The sequence below is a fragment of the Cephus cinctus genome, unplaced genomic scaffold (genome assembly GCF_000341935.2).
Source record: "Cephus cinctus unplaced genomic scaffold, Ccin1 Ccin1_scaffold0407, whole genome shotgun sequence".
NCBI classification, from domain to species: domain Eukaryota; kingdom Metazoa; phylum Arthropoda; class Insecta; order Hymenoptera; family Cephidae; genus Cephus; species Cephus cinctus.
The window spans coordinates 577,481-595,521 of NW_014333091.1; the positions used below are offsets into that span (position 1 = coordinate 577,481).

The 18,041-nt window shown below is 35.6% G+C and overlaps 4 protein-coding genes across 5 annotated transcripts; 3 read left to right on the top strand and 1 right to left on the bottom strand.

Annotated features, from left to right (window-relative positions):
* Positions 1-1,379: 1,379 nt before the first annotated feature.
* On the bottom strand, positions 1,380-6,275 carry LOC107267547 (protein fem-1 homolog C). Its single transcript, XM_015739413.2, has 9 exons — positions 6,057-6,275; positions 5,107-5,624; positions 4,528-4,836; positions 4,093-4,456; positions 3,951-4,011; positions 3,698-3,874; positions 3,357-3,602; positions 2,651-2,776; positions 1,380-2,560 (listed from the first exon to the last, which is right to left on the bottom strand). The coding sequence occupies exons 2-9, from the start codon at positions 5,546-5,548 to the stop codon at positions 2,339-2,341; spliced, it is 1,947 nt and encodes a 648-aa protein (XP_015594899.1). The 5' UTR covers positions 5,549-5,624; positions 6,057-6,275; the 3' UTR covers positions 1,380-2,338.
* Positions 6,276-6,566: 291 nt separating this feature from the next.
* Positions 6,567-9,068, top strand: LOC107267554 (sulfotransferase family cytosolic 1B member 1). The gene is made up of 7 exons (XM_015739433.2): positions 6,567-6,633; positions 7,511-7,707; positions 7,785-7,881; positions 8,068-8,224; positions 8,291-8,411; positions 8,496-8,590; positions 8,663-9,068. Exons 1-7 carry the CDS (start codon positions 6,581-6,583, stop codon positions 8,978-8,980), a joined length of 1,038 nt encoding a protein of 345 aa, XP_015594919.1. The 5' UTR covers positions 6,567-6,580; the 3' UTR covers positions 8,981-9,068.
* Positions 9,069-9,803: 735 nt separating this feature from the next.
* Positions 9,804-14,715, top strand: LOC107267555 (DDB1- and CUL4-associated factor 10). Its single transcript, XM_015739435.1, has 6 exons — positions 9,804-10,009; positions 11,006-11,119; positions 11,195-11,392; positions 11,465-11,636; positions 11,724-11,939; positions 12,013-14,715. Exons 1-6 carry the CDS (start codon positions 9,804-9,806, stop codon positions 13,186-13,188), a joined length of 2,082 nt encoding a protein of 693 aa, XP_015594921.1. The 3' UTR covers positions 13,189-14,715.
* A 331-nt stretch (positions 14,716-15,046) lies between these two features.
* LOC107267549 (cuticle collagen bli-1-like) lies at positions 15,047-18,023 on the top strand. Of its 2 annotated transcripts, XM_015739418.2 has the most exons (4): positions 15,047-15,191; positions 15,383-15,678; positions 15,931-17,712; positions 17,796-18,023. In XM_015739418.2, the coding sequence occupies exons 1-4, from the start codon at positions 15,097-15,099 to the stop codon at positions 17,984-17,986; spliced, it is 2,364 nt and encodes a 787-aa protein (XP_015594904.1). In that variant the 5' UTR covers positions 15,047-15,096; the 3' UTR covers positions 17,987-18,023. The 2 variants fall into 2 exon arrangements, with proteins under 2 accessions (XP_015594904.1, XP_015594902.1); XM_015739416.2 differs by having other exon boundaries at positions 15,383-17,712.
* The last annotated feature ends 18 nt before the right edge of the window (positions 18,024-18,041 follow it).

The window sequence follows — 18,041 nt, forward strand, 5'->3', positions numbered from 1 at the left end:
TCTTTATGATTCTCTGAAACGTGTAACGGATATCATGTAGTAGGATGATGTGATAGGTACTCGAAAGAGAAAAATTTACGGCAGGTACGTGATGCAGTATACATTTTTATTACTAGATAACAATAAAACTATAAGTTAAAAATTGAATGTATACGTAAACACAGCGTGAATTGATTTCCTCTATCGAATATCTCATATTATACTAAATAATAAATGTACAGTTATCCCATTTTAAGTGATGCATCAAAATTTCTTGAAAATTCAGTAAAATATAAGAAAGTGTTTCAAACAAAAGTTTTACGCTTTCAAGAGGAAAATCGAATGAGACAACCGGTATATTTATGAGAAATTCCACTTCCGAGAAAATTCGATAATTGAAATTATTTTGTATGACATCTGATTTTTCTTTGGGTATGAAAGTTATAGCGGACATTTTGACACATCTGATAGTCGACACATTGCTTGATATGTGTTTCTCTGTAGGTTCGGGCAATTTTGAGAAAGGCTGCAACGAGAAATTTTGCTGTATCACTTGGGACATCTTGTATAATATGTACAATTCATTGAAACAACGTGATTTCCATCTAGATGTAATTAACAAAGTTATTGCATCTTTAAAAGTGCCACATAAGTAAATTTAAAAATACATCAACAATCAGCATACGCAGATAAAGTAGCATTTGAATTATTATACCTAAATCAAACGCCACCACGTGAGAAGATCAATGATGGCTGTAGAGCATTACAAATTATTATAAAAATCTGTTTCGATCTAAGCTCTAAAATACAAATTATCTACTGACATTCTACAAGCATAAACTACTATAAATTAAAGGAGGTGGTTATTCGTATTCTTCTATGATGAAAAAAACTAGCATCTACGATTACTATTAAAGTTTTTTAAAATTCATAAATTATGTGAAAGCAAAATAGCGCAGAAAACTTTGAAACGTATTCAAATCAAATTTAAACAATGCATTACTTGGACAATAACGAATATCCCGTTCGCAACGAGCAATCTCAGTAGGAAATTTTACATTCTACATCTTCGGGGGCAAGCACGATACTATTAAGTCATTAAGTATGAAATGTCCGATTTCGAACTGAACGTACTTGAGGTAAGCGGACATTTCATAATGACCTAATAGATTAAGAACACAGTAAAAATGCAGAAACTAGAAGAATTCAGACACAGCATTGTCTTTAAAATCTAAAGAGGTTATAAATATATCTACAGGAGACAAAGAGATTAATAATGTAGTAAAATGTGAATCTAATATTAGAATTTGAATTGTCAAGTGCCACTGCTACTTCAAGAAAGAACAAGGATGTTGCCAATTATCTACGGTATTTAATGAGACAAGGTTATTTGTCGTCAGTGCTCATCTGTCCTGTCACAATTGAAGAAACAGTAACGCAAATGATAAGCAGATTGAACATGCAAGCTAATGCGAATCTGACGTAATAGTTATTGATAATTTGTCCATAATAATACTATATACAATTGATACACTATACAATGAGTTTTTCCTTTATAAATGACAGGATACTTTTTGTAAAAAAATTTAAATACGCCTAACTGCGTGTAATAACACATATGTGGCAGCCTAATGTTAAATGTATCACGTTATGAATAATTCATAACTATCAATTTTCCATTTCTCACTCTTTCATACCAAAGCTTTTTTCTCCTTAATATTGCTATATGGCTGCTAATAATCCTATGGCGGTTTTCGTACGCAGACTAAGTATTTTAAATAGAGATTAATTAACTTGATTTCTCGTTTATATTGTATGCAGCCTTTTTATGCGAAGAAATGGTAAAAACGCACTAGCTTATTCACCTTCGCTCATATATATAAATACGAATATTATGATTTATGGTGCTCTATCCTCAAATGATAATATCAAACTCAAGCGATCAATTCGCTTGAGATGCGAATGTACGATAAAAACTAGATTTGAGGATTCTGCTGTTAATAAAATTAGTGACAAGTAACTCTCGTAGAAAAGATTTTTTCTTAAGCCAGTCTTTTATGTTTGGACGCGTAGCATATATATATATATATATACACATCTCATTAAAATTACTTTAATCACATAATCATTTATGATATCTTCAGTGAGCCGGATTAGATGTGATTATTCTCTCTCTAAAGTATTTTCGTCGCGTTGATTAATGCCGAACCGCAATGAGTCTACGATCGAATTGTCAAAGTGAGAGTTACAATATTTCAATGTTTTTCTTGCTTGCAAATCATCGTGTTCAGATATAGATATTTTATGTTTCGTTTGACTCACGACTTGCTGGGCAAAATCTAAAATAGCCACCTGGCCCTTATTCTCTATGAAATTCGAGGAAACGATGTAGAGTGGCAGGCAGCTCCGTGCAACGAATACCGTATTTGCAAATTGCTTGAGCTGCGTGACACTTGAGAGTGATATAATTTACAAGATTTACGTTATTTAAGGAATTTGAAGATATGAGACGAGCCGGTGTGTCACCAGATTTGTTTGGTGTGTCCAGATGAGCCCCGTAATCCAGCAGTAATTTAATTAGCTATTTGGAATAAAGTCACTTGAAAATATATTCATAATCGCGGTGTCCATATCGTTTTACTTAATCATTAAATAATTCATGTGTTCTTACCGAATTATGGAAATTATAAGCGTTACTGGCAACGTGTAGTGGAGTGGACCGTGACTCGTTTCTAGCATTTACATGTGCTCCGCATTCTAGAAGTAATCTGATAACTTCCAAGTGCGGAAAAATCATCTGAAAAATATAATTTTTGTAAGATGTAATTGATAGAAACGGAAATAAGTCAATCTTTTGCGAATTTCAACAATACGCTGAATATATATCATCGCTTTCGACTGATTAAATTATAGTCTGCATGTACTGTAAAAAATACAAATGGAGGAACGCAATACAAATAATTTGGGATGTGCCAAATTTATAAGTAGAGTAGCCAACTGTTGCGTTGCCAAGGAGGCTGTCAAAACATAAAATTTAAGTGCTATTCTCTTGGTCTAAGAATGTCAAGCATATTTCATGTACAGTTTATGTTCAACGGTAACGAAGAACTAGGTTATACAGCTGTTGGACAAAAGACACTATTGTAGTGTGCTTCGCATTGAACTTAAAAGTTTGACCTTGAACTCGACATTTACTTTTAATAGTTAAACAAAGACTGGACAAAGAAATCCTTGATGGCTGATGCTCTTAGATACAATAATAATGAATATATATTTATGTATAAACCATTTAATTAGAAAATGCACATGTAATGACAACAGCATGCTAAAATCCTTGTTTAACAAATTATATTAATTATAATAAGGAAGATTAGTACCTGGATGTCATCGGCAGTGAAGTAGCTTGAGGTAATAGTGTTTAAGCTAGATACACAGAGATGCAGAAGAGAATCTTCTGTAGATGCAGACTTAGGACATTGTCTAACTAGATCGTACACCAGTTGTCTCGTTTCTAATTTTTCCTCCTCAGAACGAGCAGTTTCCACTAATAAGTAAATAAGATGCGTAACGCACTTTAAAATACGGTCATAGCTATCTCGTTGTCTCTTGTGTACTGGACGTTTCTGTTAGACGAAAGAAAACATCATTTAAAGTATATTGTATGGAATAAAGGAAAGTACCTAAACCTATGTCAAATAAACTGAGTAAATAAAAGTACCTCTAGTAATTGTCTAGCATCCGTCAAATGGACAGTGAGTAACTTAAATATGGCTACTACATCACAAAATCTGGGTTCTTCCTTATCCCGTTCTATAAGCTCTACGGTTTTTTTATTTAAGTCTACCATCAATCGGACAAGAGCTTGAGCAGTGAAACAAGTATCGTTATACAGTATCTAAAAAGGAAAAAATTATAAAGTGATATTCATTGAATTAATTAAATAATGATATTATTTAATTCTTGAAGCTTACGGAATCTTTTTCGACACGTATTTCTAACGCTCTCCTCCATAGGTCTATACAACGTTGGTATCTGTGACACCAGAGACAAATATATAAATGTCTGTATGGTATTAATAATAAATAAAAATAATTATTATTAGATGCTGCTTACCTTAAAGCATCGGCGTATGACGCTCCTCTATACATTAATCTGAAGAGAGTGTCCTTATGATGCGACCCCAAGATCCTCTCGCAAATTAATAGACTCTGTATTCTTATAGCATCCAGATCTAATGAAATAGAATTTAATTCCTCGATGGTAGTGAACTCGGTTGCATTCCGAAAACTATCTCTTTTTGGTATAACTGGCCTTTTCGGCATAGGCTTGCCTTGCACCATATTATCATTTCTGATTGCCATTGCTGCTCTCCAGTACTTTAGTGCTGTTTGAGTATCGTTGTGTTCATCGAAAAATGTAGATCCCATCAATTCGTTTGCATCAGCTAGTCTTTCCATTGTATAAAATATGTTTTCCACTAGAATAAAATATAGATTTCATTTTTTATTCTCTGATATATACCTAATATTATACAGTGAGAATGTGCACCTAAGTATTCAAATATGTGAGTTGCACCCTTCAAGCAAGCAGTCTGGAGAGCATCATCGTTGCAGCGCGATTTTAGATGAGGGTCTGCATTATAATCTAGCAAGAGCTTCGTGGTTTCGAATCTGTGCTCTTGGATAGCATAATGTAAGGCAGTCTTGTTCTGTATATCTCTTGCATTTACATCAGCACCATGCCTTAATAGAAAAGTACACAGTTCCACACTTTGCACAGAATTTATCAAGCAGGTTCCACCATTATAATTTGCTTTGAGTATGTCTGCACCGTTCTCCACCAAATATGATACAATGTCTGGAAATTAAATGTTATTATTCTATTGTTTTTTTTTGTTAAATATAGTGCAATATCTTTTTATTTGTTAGCCTTGCACAAAAGAAATAAGTCATTTAAGCCTTGATATAAAAGAATAACTATTGCAACACAGTGATTGGAATTCAGAACATCAACCTAGACCTAGACTCTTGGCACAATTAGGTGTATGATTTGGCAAGAGTATACAACTTCTCAAAGTATGCCAAATATAGTCAAACTATGGTTAAGATAAATATGAATTTGAGTTACCTAAATGTGTCATGAAGCATGCAGATCTAACTGGTGTAGATCCTGTATCAGAGACAGCATTGACTTCAGCTCCATGGGACATTAAACATTTTATGACAGGCAATTTCCCAGAAACTGCAGCACACCATAGTGGTGTTACACAGTGTACTGATCTATCATCTGGTACTTCATACATTCCTCTTTGCTCAATATCAGCATGACACATTGTGATAAGATATTCCACAATCTCAACATTTCCTCTTTTACATGCGATGAACAATGGGGCACATCCATCTTTTATTCGAGTAACAATCTCTTTGCGGATATCTATCTTATACTTTTCCAATCTACTCCGTAATAAATATGAGAGTCGTGCTCCGGGTGCCACATACATACATTCTTGTATCAAATCATTAAACAGTTGGTCTATGGAATTCACTGCCTGCCGGCTGTTAATCCACATTTCGACTGCTTAATACAGTACTTGCTTTTCTTTCTTCAGCGTTTCTTGCCAGCCTGATGGATATAGTTCAGTTCCACTAAATAGAAATTAAAAGATACAATTTTCTTCTTAATAAGACACCAACTACAAAGAAATGCTTTATATGTATAATAAAATTTGCAAAACCTTAAATAACATGTATACGGATCAATTAACGTAGATATGAATCATACAGTTTCAAATATTCATACAACGTTCCAGTCAGGTGTAATTTTAATGAACAAAGGAAAAATTTGACACAACAAATGAGGGCAATGTGAAGAAGAAAGAATAATAGAGAGCATTTGCTTCCTTGTGTTAAAAAGTAGCTTATGGTACAGTTAATCATGCATTTTAAAATTGTAATAATTAATTTCAATACTTCAATATTATTAGCCAGTGACAACTGAAAATGCCATTATATTAAAACAATGGTTACAATACTTTAACGTTGTTATATTATTGTTAAGTACTATAATTGGAGAATAACCTTCAGTATCTTCTATTTTAAATATTAGCTGAACTTATGACATATTGACTTAATGCGCAATTAAAAAATTATTGTAAATTCCTTTGTATTCCTATTTCAGACACGACCAAGCACTCTGTCACTTCTTTATTAATGAACGAACAAACATCAAATGAAATAACGCGAATACAATAAATTTACAGACCGTCACAGCGTAAAAGTGACAGCCACTAGTCGATGGATCACGTGATTCAAATATGGATCCACGTGATACTTTGTTCATGCGCATTGCTGTTTCAAGTTGATTTTATTTAAATTGAATTGTTGTTTAATTTACTTGCCAAATTTTAATATAGATGATAAGTGCAATAAAGAATATGCAATTCCCTATATACACACTACAATACCTATCATAAAGATATGAATGCATCATGCTTTATAGAAATAAATACGTTTGTTGCGATTAATTAAAAGTTGACACAAATTCTGCCGCATCCAGTTGCATTGCGTATTATTTTTCTTGAAAGTGGAGACAATGAATACTGATGAATTTGTATATCGCTTGTGGATCAACTCTCGGTATCCGGAAACTTTCTCTGTAAGTGAAATCTTTCATTGCGAGAAAGTTAATAGGGTCAGAAATACATCTTGATTGAGTGTGATGCAGTTAGATTAACATTGAAATTCGCCTTTCATATAATTCGAAAAATTGATTAATATGTAAAAAGAATTGAACAATACAATTAGCTTTAGTAGATTTTATACATTTATAAAGATACATAACATATAACACTAGAATGATTTAAAGATCTATAAAATTGTACAAGCATATTTTGCCTCAGAAAGCTGTAGAAACCGATAAAGAGCCTGTTCAATTCAATTTGATCGAATATGACTTTATTGGTGATTACACCATAAATAATAATTATTTATTTAGAATTTATGAGAATCTCATTAATTTTAAGTAGTATCTGTAAGATTTGATAAGACATTTCCGATGCTCTAATATGATTCCCTCTAATTAATCATTTTCAATCGCTTTTAATTTAATTTTTTTAAACAGTATATTGAATTAGAAGAATAGTGGCGAAAAGACGTGCAACTAATTTTATCTACCTTTTCCTCCTTTTTTATATAATTGATTAAACGTATTTTTGGAAGTAAATAAACAGTAAATTGAACTATACATATAGTATATCAGGAAAATGAAAGTTCGAAAGTATTCAAGGAATACATTTTTAAAAAAACCTGTTTCTGAGAAGTGTAAAAAGATGCAGAAACTTATTCCACTTTCATTTAGTCTCAAACTGCAGTTGAGTAAGTGTCTCCGCTTCTTTTAAGCTTGTTGTTTATATCTACGATAAAAAAAGAAAGAACAAGATCAAGAAAGTTTCGTATAAGATCAAAGGTCCTTTCAGAATTAACAGAATTCTATAAAATAATAGTGACACGTTTTTCTTTAATTTGACCTCAAGGATGTCAATTACGTATACGACGATCGATGGTGCCATTGGAGAAAAATTGGATAAGATGTTTGGAGTAAAACCAAGTTTTGTAAGAGTAAATCCTGGTCAATGCATACTACCTCCCAAGTACATTCTTTATGGTTCAAAAATTCGGGATATGACAGTTTATGAAGATGACATATGGTTGGTGTCATATCCTCGTACAGGTACAAGCATTTTAATTTACGATCTATTTAACAAATTATGTGATTATAAATGATTTTTTTGAATAAAAAAATTATAGGTAGTCATTGGGCACAGGAAATGATTTGGTGTATCGGAAATGATCTTGATTATGAAAAATCACGAACCCTTTTGGTATTACGTAATCCACTTCTCGAGTAAGTATCTTGTAACATCCACAGAATTAACATTAAATAATCCAAGTATATGAGAGCTTCGTAATAAAGTTCGGTCGCCTGACGTGTAATGGACGTACGTAATAATAATTTTATACAATTTATTATTACCCGTTATTACAGCTCTATTAAATGGCACGTATTTATCTAAAGTATAATTATTTACAGAGCCTCAGCCGTTATGATAACTGGTGACTTTGTGGATTGGTTTGCTAAACTTGGAAATTCTGTGGAAAATGTTGAGAATGCACCGCGTCCTCGATATGTTAAAACACACTTGCCATGGGGTTTATTACCTACTCAAATGCATGAGAAAAAGCCTAAGGTACTTCCTATTTAAGTTAATTCCTACTTAGTAGATTCGCCTTAAACATTGTGTTCCATATTTCAGGTTATATACATAACTCGAAATCCAAAGGATACGTGCGTGAGTTTTTATCATTATTGTCGGACATTTCATAATATCGATGAAAGCTTTGAAGAGTTTGCCGAGCTTTTTTTGAAAGATAGTGGTAGGTTAAACACTGATAATTGGATAATAACGATTTTAATAAGTGTACAATTCAAGTAGTATTTTTAACATATATTATTATCAGCGCCAATGGGACCTTTTTGGAATCATGTGCTACAGTTTTGGAACAATAGGCACCAGGAGAATATCTTGTTCCTAACGTATGAAGAAATGAAGAAGGTATAAAGGCAAATTATTTTGACAAATACGATTATCTTGGACAAATATTATCTTTATGAATTATATTCATAGGATCAAGCTGCAGTTATTAAAAGAACGGCTAAATTTCTTAATAAGTTAATTACTGAGGAGCAAGTCAGCGAACTTTGCGAACATTTAAGATTCTCCAACATGGCGGCAAATCCCGCCATAAACATGGAGTTATTATTGCAGCAAAAAGGAATATCTCAAAAAGATCCTGACATGAAATTTATTAGAAAAGGTAAAGTAGGTGATTGGCGAAATTATATGTCAGATGAATTGGCTCGGAAATTTGATGAATGGACGGAAAAAAATGTAAGAGGAACAGACTTTAAGTTTCACGTTGACATCCCTAGTGACGAGGAATGAATCGTGATCCCGTAAAAATTTTAGTTTTATAAATATTAATGTATTCTTAAAAATATTGAAACAATATGGCATAATATAGAGGTATAAACTGTACGCAAAATAATAATAAAAATTTACTTGTGCTTACTGTATTGTATACGAATATTTTACATGTATGTTCTCTATATTACTTATAATAAATGATGATCTCCTTATTATTTCCTTAACAAATCATAAGAATTATTCAAGGGAAACATTATTTGGTAATCAAAGTTAGATAAGTTATATTTTGGAAAGAAAGTTTATGACTTTGACAAGTAAAACTAAAATATGTTCGATTTTAGAGTACTGAGGATCGGCGGATTAGGTAGTCGTCGATATCTAACGTAGAAGGAAAGATGGCGTGTTTTGTGTTGTGCCAGGTTTTTAAAATTGGTAGAAACTGATAAATGAATTTTGACGCTCAGTGTGATTTGGCTTTTGTACCGATTTTTTAAATAGGTGCCCGCAATTTGTCACTTAGTCGTGAAAGCAGTGGAAAGTGTTATGAGCTAGCCACGTGAAAATTCAACGGCAACTGGAAGTGACACCTGAGGCTTAACATAACCTTCTGAAAGCCTTGAACTTTAATTTATAATTGTAGAGATATTTGAATTGTAACTCGATTACGAGCATAATTTTCGCAACGTAGATCAAAATTGATTCAGAAGTATTGTGTACCTCTCTCTAATATAATCTAACCTCTGCAAAATATCTTCTATATCAGTGAGGATAGAAATTTCGTTTTAGTGCATTGTTGAACAGTTGAGTCAGTTACAAGGGCAAAAGTTTTAAATTAAGGAACATGCCAAAAGTAAGGACTAGACAGGCTTCCAATAGCCTATGGCTAAGACAGCGAGAGCTGGGTATGCAATTTTCACTGGGTCATAGTGATCGCTTCCACAAAACTTTGTACTCATCTATCCAGCCCGTGACTTCTTGGGATCATGTAGAAAATTTATCCAGCGCTATGCATGGTGGTGTTTTTAATTTGGAGTACTCACCAGATGGGTAAGATAACATAACATGATATTGTATTGTTGTATTTATGTCACATAATTATGTTTGTTCACATTAATCAAAAATATACTAAAGTGATATTTTTAATTATACTTATTTCATGTGTTGATTTTAATGAAAAATGGTTTCATTATCACACTTTCATATGTTAATTATTTCTTATACTAAATATTTTTACCATTATACTTCTTAATTATATTCTTTCCTGCTATCAATTAAAAAAAAAAGTATATAACCTAAATGACAATCACTGATTATCATCACATTATTAATAACGAGGAACAAAAACTTGTTTAGTATAAAGTTCTTCCTAGTATTCTTATACATGCTTCTTGCTATAAGGATGTATTACAACAAATAGTACATTGTGCAAGTGATTGTAGCAAACTGTATCTGACAAGTATTATAGACTTGAATGTTGATAATCTTATATAATATTTATAAATTATGAAATGATTATTATCAACATTATGTATTAGCTGAAATTAATACTCTGTAGCATTTGAGGATATATATCTTTTAATTGAAATCTAAGGATATGTCTATGCGGTAATATTAGGAGTATGTATATGATAATTATTAGAAAGAAGGAACACTGTAGCTTGACCTTCATTATACTCCTTCAACTCTTAAACTTTCAGACTAATACACTTTTGCTGATAGTGTATAACAATTTGCACATGTCTCATGCCAAAATGCTTATACATTTGGCATAACATATGTTTTCCAAAAGCACTTTAAAACCAACTTTAAATTATATTCTAGCATCAAGCAAGCATATATTGATATGATGTCCATGTATCTTATCATATTATAACTTAATTTCTTGATTAAGTTATTTAATAAGTTACATTAATAATTCGTGTTCATTATAATTTTTGCACACAATCAAGTTTGAACATTAGATCTTTTATTGAAAAATACTATTATACTGTATACGGTTTATACTGTAATATACGCAAAAATATTTGATCTCTCTTATTTCAGATCAATTCTCTTGGCTGCTTGTGAGAAGAAAAGTATTCTTATGTTTGATCCTCTATGTAGAAAACTTGTACACGCAATGGATAATGCCCATGATGATTGCGTCAATGGCGTGAGGTTTGTTGGACAAATTGTATCAAAACATAAAATTAAAGTAAAATAGGCATTATACAATAACAAATGTCGGGACAGATTTTTAGATCAGCGTATGTTTGCTACTTGTTCGGACGACAGCACGGTAGCTCTGTGGGATGCTAGGAATCTGAAACAGAGAGTAAGAACATTGCAGGGTCATTCGAATTGGGTGAAAAACATAGAATACAGTCCAAGTGATGGTTTGTTAATAACTAGTGGGTTTGACGGCAGTATTTATACATGGGATATAAACAGGTACGGTAATAAGGTTTTAAGGAGCACATGCATTAGATAATATAAGGATCTAATGTCGGTTGGCGTTTATAGTTTCACAGAGAACAGCTTTATGTATACTCGAGTATTTCATACTAATGGATTGATGCGGACGAGACTCACGCCAGATGCAACTAAGATGTTGATATGCACTACTTCGGGCTATTTAATTATTATACATAATCTCAAGCTAAGCACTCTTTCTCAGGATTTAGCAGGCTTTAAGGTATCTATATATGTATAGATAAGTAGAAGTAAATAGGCGAGCAATAGTTATAAATGAAATTAATGACTTCTATTTATATCTGTATAGCCCAACATGTATAGATTGATGCAATTATCGCAAACCACTATACCAATAGCTGCAAACTTTACACACCTCTTTTCCAATTCTCGTACTCATAATCGCGTTGAATTTGTTACCGATTTTCCGGTTGGCGATGACGCCGAGGTGATATCTAGTTTGCAAGTACATCCTCAAGGTTGGTGTGCTTTGTCTAGAAATGTCAGTAATGGAGAAAAATCAGAGGTAAGTGTTTTCTTTAATATGAATTCTGACGAATATCAAACTCATTCGTACATCCTCATCTTTCGTGTTTCAGTGGACTTGTATTCATGATATACAAAGCCGGGATGTATCGGAAATTTCAGACCAACTTAAGGATGATGCAGAGTCATCGTTACCATTTAACGAGTTAGCGGTAGAGGAATTTGAGGATCCACAGCCATCACGTTCAGGAATTACCTCCTCCTTTGTCATAGACAGTGCGAATCGCGCCAGGATTATTCAGACCGTATCCGACGTGAGGTCAAATTCCTTCGTTTCCACAGATTCGGTACAGCTAGTCCGCCCATCAAGAACTAATACGTGGCAGCGTCTGTCACGTAGAAGTCAACGCTCACACTCAAGAAGTCCACGTCCTGATAGGCACGTAGTGAGGACGAATTTTGGGGTGATCGAGATAAGCCCTAACGCTTCTGACTCCAGGTCGAATGTGAACCGCGAGGACGAAAGGCAGGAGGAAAGATTCCGCGAGGCTGAGACAGAGGAAGACAATCCACGTGAGGATTCCACAGATGCACGTGAAAGAGAAGATGATCAGGAGTACAGAACGCCTAGACCGAATCATCAGTTTAATGATCTGAGGCGGAGGAACATGATTGATAACAGCGACTTCTCCACAGCTAATGTAGAGTTGCATGTAAGCACCACAGACGTTTGGGAGGCTCTCGTGGCTATAAGGGAGGCAAGATTAAGGAGGGAACGGGATAGAGAGTTTCTTCCTGGTGGCGAGAGGAGAGGAGACTGGCTTCCTAGATCAAGTAGCGGCGTCAGCGTAAATATACCTAGGTCATCCCATACGGTTGTGATAATTGGTGAGAGAACCAGGGCGCAAAATCAGAATCGACAAAGCCAGCAGACGATGTACGCGATAACCAGGAATCATAAAATTCACCAGAATGTACCGCGACTCACGCATTACATTGATGAACCTAATTTAGGCTCTGGGTACATAAAGGAATTGTGCTTCTCTGCTGATGGTCGGCTTATTTGCTCGCCATTTGGCTATGGCGTGAGACTCCTGGCATTCTCTAGCGAATGCGAGGAATTATCTACTTGTGTTCCGTCGATGAATGAGTCTGTGCGATTGTACGAATTGGCAACAAATGTCAGCCATTCAGATATCGTAGTCAGTACGAAATTCTCGCCTAGGCATTGCCTTCTTGTGTCAGGTTGTCTCAGTGGGAAAATTGTCTGGCATCAGCCGGTAGTTTAGCTAAATCGGTTGCCGCATAGATTAGGTCGTTGATTTTTTTTAGTGGGATTCAAGATTGTGTTTTGTCTTCTGTTGAGGGCAGACTTTATTTGAGCGAAGCGTATTTTTAAAATGGCTCGTTAAAAACATTTAATGAATTTTCGTGTGTCTGGTAATGATATCGCGTGCCTGAGACTACATAAACTGGAACATGCGGATAAAGCATTTCTACTAACATCTAATGTGGACGGAAATAATTTTTATTCCGATCCATAATAGTCTAATCACGATATGGGTTAGTTCATTATATAGAAATTTTGTAGATTTGAAATTTTTTTTTACAAAATTACTGTGTCTTTGCCTGCGAATCGTTTCTTCATTGATATTTTTGGGCTTACTAGGATTTTTTAAGCGTGTTCGAATAAACAATCAAAAATGTGCAAATTACGTGCTAGGGATGCCAATGATCTACCTTCTTAAAATAATTGATTTCGGGATCGCTGCAAGAAACTGGGAAAAATGTACAACTATTTTTTATTAAAAATTTGAAGTGCTTATACACGAGAATTCAGGAATCCACCCTCGGCATCAATACCCGGTAATTATGTATTGTTTAAAATCTACGAAATTGTCACGATTCTCATAGAGACTGGAAAAAGTTACTAGCTGCTACTGTAACGCGTGTAAATAATTCGCAAGTCGAATTTTAGAGAGAGAGACGGAGAGTGTATGAAAGAGATTTCCCAGGGCATCGAAGAAAAAGACCTGAGAGAGAAAGACAGAGAGAGCGAGTAAGACAATGATGTCCTTTTCGCATAGAGTGCGAAAGCTCATGCGGAAGCCGAGCACTATATTTTTATCCATTTTCTTGTAAAATCATGGAAGAGTTTCGAGAACGTCGAAAAATTGTTACATCGACGAGAGGAATATGTTTTTTTCGTTATAGCCTTAAAATGATCTAATGAAAAAGGGCGAGTAATTTGTTTTCGTAATTCGGTCTTTTTTTTTTTTTTTAATTTTATTCCCTCGCGAGAGAGCGGGAGGGCCAGGGAAATATGAATGGGTGAGAGCAAGGAGAGCGAAATAGAGATAAATGGAAGTTAGTATGAGCGTGTGTCTATATGTATGTATGTTTAATGAGTGACGCGCATGCGCAAAGGAGTAATTATCGTAAGTTCCAATAACTTGAAAGTACTTAAGTTTTGGTCTTGATGCTTCAAAGCAAAAAGTGAACCCGCGATATCGGCTTATGACTCACGTGAGTTTTCATTTTACTAAAGAACAAAAGGTGAGAAAGAAAAGAGAAAAGTAGGACAAGAGTAACCGAATCTTTGGAAAATTGTCAGTGTCTCATTATAGTTTAATTTCGCAGAAGCAATTGGGACTGAAGCTATTTCGGTACTCGCTCTCATGTACTTGTAATAACGAAAGAAATTAAGATTCTGTACAGTAGTTAAAGTGCTCATTGTTTTTGTAAGATTTGCTTGTTTTTTCCCCCTCTCCTCTTATGTCCCCATTTTTTTCTATACAATAAACTATTACAACCAACATCGCATCAAACGGTTTCGCATACCTTCACCCAATCAAGGAAGCCGCATTTTAGCTGCAGAGGTAATTGCAAAATGCAACCAAGTCGCTGCACTTAAATAGTAACTGGTGGCAACGAACGGCAGCAACGATTGATCGAGTTCCTTACGCTTTGCGTTAGTCTCAAAGCATTCGATTGGGCTCTCCACGACGTATATACGGAAAGTCATCACGAGCGGTATGAATTTCTTTGGCATGATGAACGAGACATTTCCCCACGGTAAGCTTGATAACGAAATTGGCACTTGAATGTCAGAACGATGAGTTATGGCCGTATGGAATACGGGCCGATATTGCCAATGACTTTTCTGTTATTTCAATTTGCGAATGTCGTGACCCAGTATGGTACCGACTCGGATTACTCTTTTACTGGGATTCCTTTTACTTTGCAAAAACGTCATTCCGGCGGTTGAAGCATCCAACTGTGGAAAATTCTTGCAAGTATTTTTATATTAATTATATATATGTGTATATTATTCTGTTGGATCATAAGTTCGTAATAGCTGTACTGATGATGGTGCCATATTAGAAATTGATCAGAGTCATTCTGATCGTTAGATAATTTTTGGAGTATTGTAAAAGGTATTGTATCGAAGTATAATGTCGAATAAAAAGTTTTGTTTCGTAGATCTAGATATGTCTTTGAGATCAGTCCATCCAGCAACGATATTGTACGGCTCGCGAAGATCACGGAAAAAATACGTTCGGCTGTCGTGAAGCGACCCAAAGTGGATGGCCGCTCTGTTCATGTGATGATAAAGCCAGAGGATTTTGAAAATTTTTATGGAATCGCTCAGGAGGAAAATATATATCTGAATCATCGACATATTTGCATCGATCCCAAGGAATTGAATGATCTTTTACCCAGGGAAAACAGTGCTGGATTGAATTTGAATTCTGAGACTAGCGTTCTACATCCTTTAGGTAATACAAGGTATTTCAGTACGAAACGTGAGAAAAAATTGCGTCGCTTTTCCAAGTCTAAGACGGGTAATCTTGTTCGGACGTCTTTGTGGAATGATTGGAAACAATTTGACGAGCTTCTGTCTTCTTGGAAAGAAGGGATTGAAAATACTTTAAGAAAAGCGGAAAGGAAATATAATGAAATTAAACGGATGAAGTTTGGGGCTGATAATTATACTGATATTTTTTCATCCTCAAAGATGTCTTTATTAGGTCCTACGACGTCCGTCAATGATACTAATTCTCGGACAACGGATGTTGTATCGATGCAGCCGCATTTTACTACGGATTTTATGGATTATGCACCAAGAGACAGGATGATGATGGGACTAGTCACGACTTCTGGTGTTAGGAATACGAAAGGCCTTTGGAAATCTGTGAAATATACCACGTGGGCGCCTAAGGATCTCGAGGAGTGGAGAAGGAAACAGACATTTCAGATTCGGAACGTTCTTGCTACTACGGTTTCAAGTAATAACAGTTTGGCTAAGAAAAAGAAAGGAGGTAAGAAGAAAAATTCGGATAAAAGGCGAAATGCTGATAAAGATAAAATGGTTGAGAAAACGTATAGAAATAGGGCAGTTACTAAAAAAATGCCAGTGGCTGTCAAAGCGACAACTAGAAAGAGTGTGAAAAATCATAAGACTACGAGCGCTCCGCGTGGGAAAAAGAAAAAACAATCAAAATCTACGACCGTTAGGACCAAGGTGTCCTCCAGAAAACCAAAGTTAAGTGAATCAGAGAAGGATAAAAAACGCATGCACGGTAGTAAAGCGAGTACGAAGCATTATTCGAACAGACCTACGACAAGGAGTCCAAAAACGGATAAAATTTCGAAAAAAGGCCAGAACAAGAAGCCCAAAAATAAACGAACCTTCGTGTTTAAAAATTCGACAATCAGTCCATTTAGAAGTACGACTGCTTCAAATAGGGACGGTTGGGAGAAAAGGAACGTCATAAGTCGTACCTCAATGAAACCAAGAAATATGTCAAAATCTTCAGGTGAGAAAAAGTATAAAAATTCGACAGGAATGCATGAGAAGCATCATCATTTTAGAATGAAGAGGGATAATTGGCATTTTTTGAGGCATAATGTCGAGATATATAAACCGGAATCTCATTGTCCGCCTCCTGAGAGTGCAGTAGGTTGTGGAGACGACAATGAATTTACGACTAAATTACCTACTACGGCAGGTCTAGTAATACCATCTGGAGAAGGAACAGCTACTGTGGAACCAATTGAGCCGGATTTTACACCTACACCACCTGTACCTCCGCCAGGACTAGAGCCATTTCCACCTCCTTCGCCAGATGTTAGTCCTGAACCTCTTCCTCCTGATACTCCGCCAGATCTTGATCCTGAATCTTCTCCACCTACTCCTTCGCAAATTTCAGACGTGCCTTCTTCGCAACCAGGTCCTGATCCTGCGCTTCCTGAACCTCCAGTCTTTGTAGAATATTTCCCTACGCTTCCTAATCCTCCATTCTATCAAGATTATGACTCTAATTCACCTGTTCCTCCTCCAGCTTTAATCCCAGGCTCAATAGGTCAATCTTCCGGAGCACAGGGATACACGCCACCAGAAATTGGTGGAGTAGATATTTCTATAGTACCAATACCTGGTGCGCCCGGTACACCTGGCATACCTGGCTTACCCGGTGGGCCTGGCCAAGCTGGTGGAGCTGGTAGCCCTGGTGGACCAGGCGGACCTGGTCAAGCTGGTGGAACTGGTGGAGCTGGTGGAGCTGGTGGAGCTGGTAAACCAGGTGGAGCTGGTACCCCTGATGAACCAAGCGGACCTGGTCAAACTGGTGGAACTGGTGGAGCTGGTAGCCCTGGTAAACCAGGCGGACCTGGTCAAGCTGGTGGAGCTGGTAGCCCTGGTGGAGCAGGCGGAGCAGGCGGACCAGGTCAGTGGTACATTCCTCCTGAATATGCATTAGGAGCGAGTGCATCTACTACTCAACGAACGACGCAACGTTATAAAGAACCTAGTAAGTAATTCAGATTTACACATAATTCTCTCAGTATTCAGATTGCTTCGAAATACATACTTAAACCGTTTTTAAATTACTAGATTCGATAACAAGCGACAAGGATGAGTACACTTCCATCACTTGTGATACTCCTATGCTGTCATATTCTGGAGACGTAGCAGACTACATACAAGGCAACGTACCGACAGAAAACACTTCCAAAAACCCTAAGGCACGAGCTAGCAAGAAGACTCATCGACTGAAAAAAAATGGTGGCCATGTGAAGCAGTGAAAGGCATAAAATAAAAAATCGATCTTTTAAAAGAAAATTCCTTGCATGGGTTATG

Bases quoted from the DNA above. Each gene is read 5' to 3' on its own strand.
- LOC107267547 (XM_015739413.2), bottom strand. From the start codon at position 5,548: ATGTGGATTAACAGCCGGCAGGCAGTGAATTCCATAGACCAACTGTTT. The intron at 4,837-5,106 runs GTAACTCAAATT...TTTAATTTCCAG, and splicing joins ATGCTTCATGACACATTTAG to ACATTGTATCATATTTGGTG. The intron at 2,561-2,650 runs GTAAGAACACAT...TATTCCAAATAG, and splicing joins CTTATAATTTCCATAATTCG to CTAATTAAATTACTGCTGGA.
- LOC107267554 (XM_015739433.2), top strand. From the start codon at position 6,581: ATGAATTTGTATATCGCTTGTGGATCAACTCTCGGTATCCGGAAACTT. The intron at 8,412-8,495 runs GTAGGTTAAACA...TATTATTATCAG, and splicing joins GCTTTTTTTGAAAGATAGTG to CGCCAATGGGACCTTTTTGG. The intron at 8,591-8,662 runs GTATAAAGGCAA...TTATATTCATAG, and splicing joins CGTATGAAGAAATGAAGAAG to GATCAAGCTGCAGTTATTAA.
- LOC107267555 (XM_015739435.1), top strand. From the start codon at position 9,804: ATGCCAAAAGTAAGGACTAGACAGGCTTCCAATAGCCTATGGCTAAGA. The intron at 11,637-11,723 runs GTATCTATATAT...ATATCTGTATAG, and splicing joins AGGATTTAGCAGGCTTTAAG to CCCAACATGTATAGATTGAT. The intron at 11,940-12,012 runs GTAAGTGTTTTC...TTCGTGTTTCAG, and splicing joins GTAATGGAGAAAAATCAGAG to TGGACTTGTATTCATGATAT.
- LOC107267549 (XM_015739416.2), top strand. From the start codon at position 15,097: ATGGTACCGACTCGGATTACTCTTTTACTGGGATTCCTTTTACTTTGC. The intron at 15,192-15,382 runs GCAAGTATTTTT...TTTGTTTCGTAG, and splicing joins TCCAACTGTGGAAAATTCTT to ATCTAGATATGTCTTTGAGA. The intron at 17,713-17,795 runs GTAAGTAATTCA...TTAAATTACTAG, and splicing joins GCAACGTTATAAAGAACCTA to ATTCGATAACAAGCGACAAG.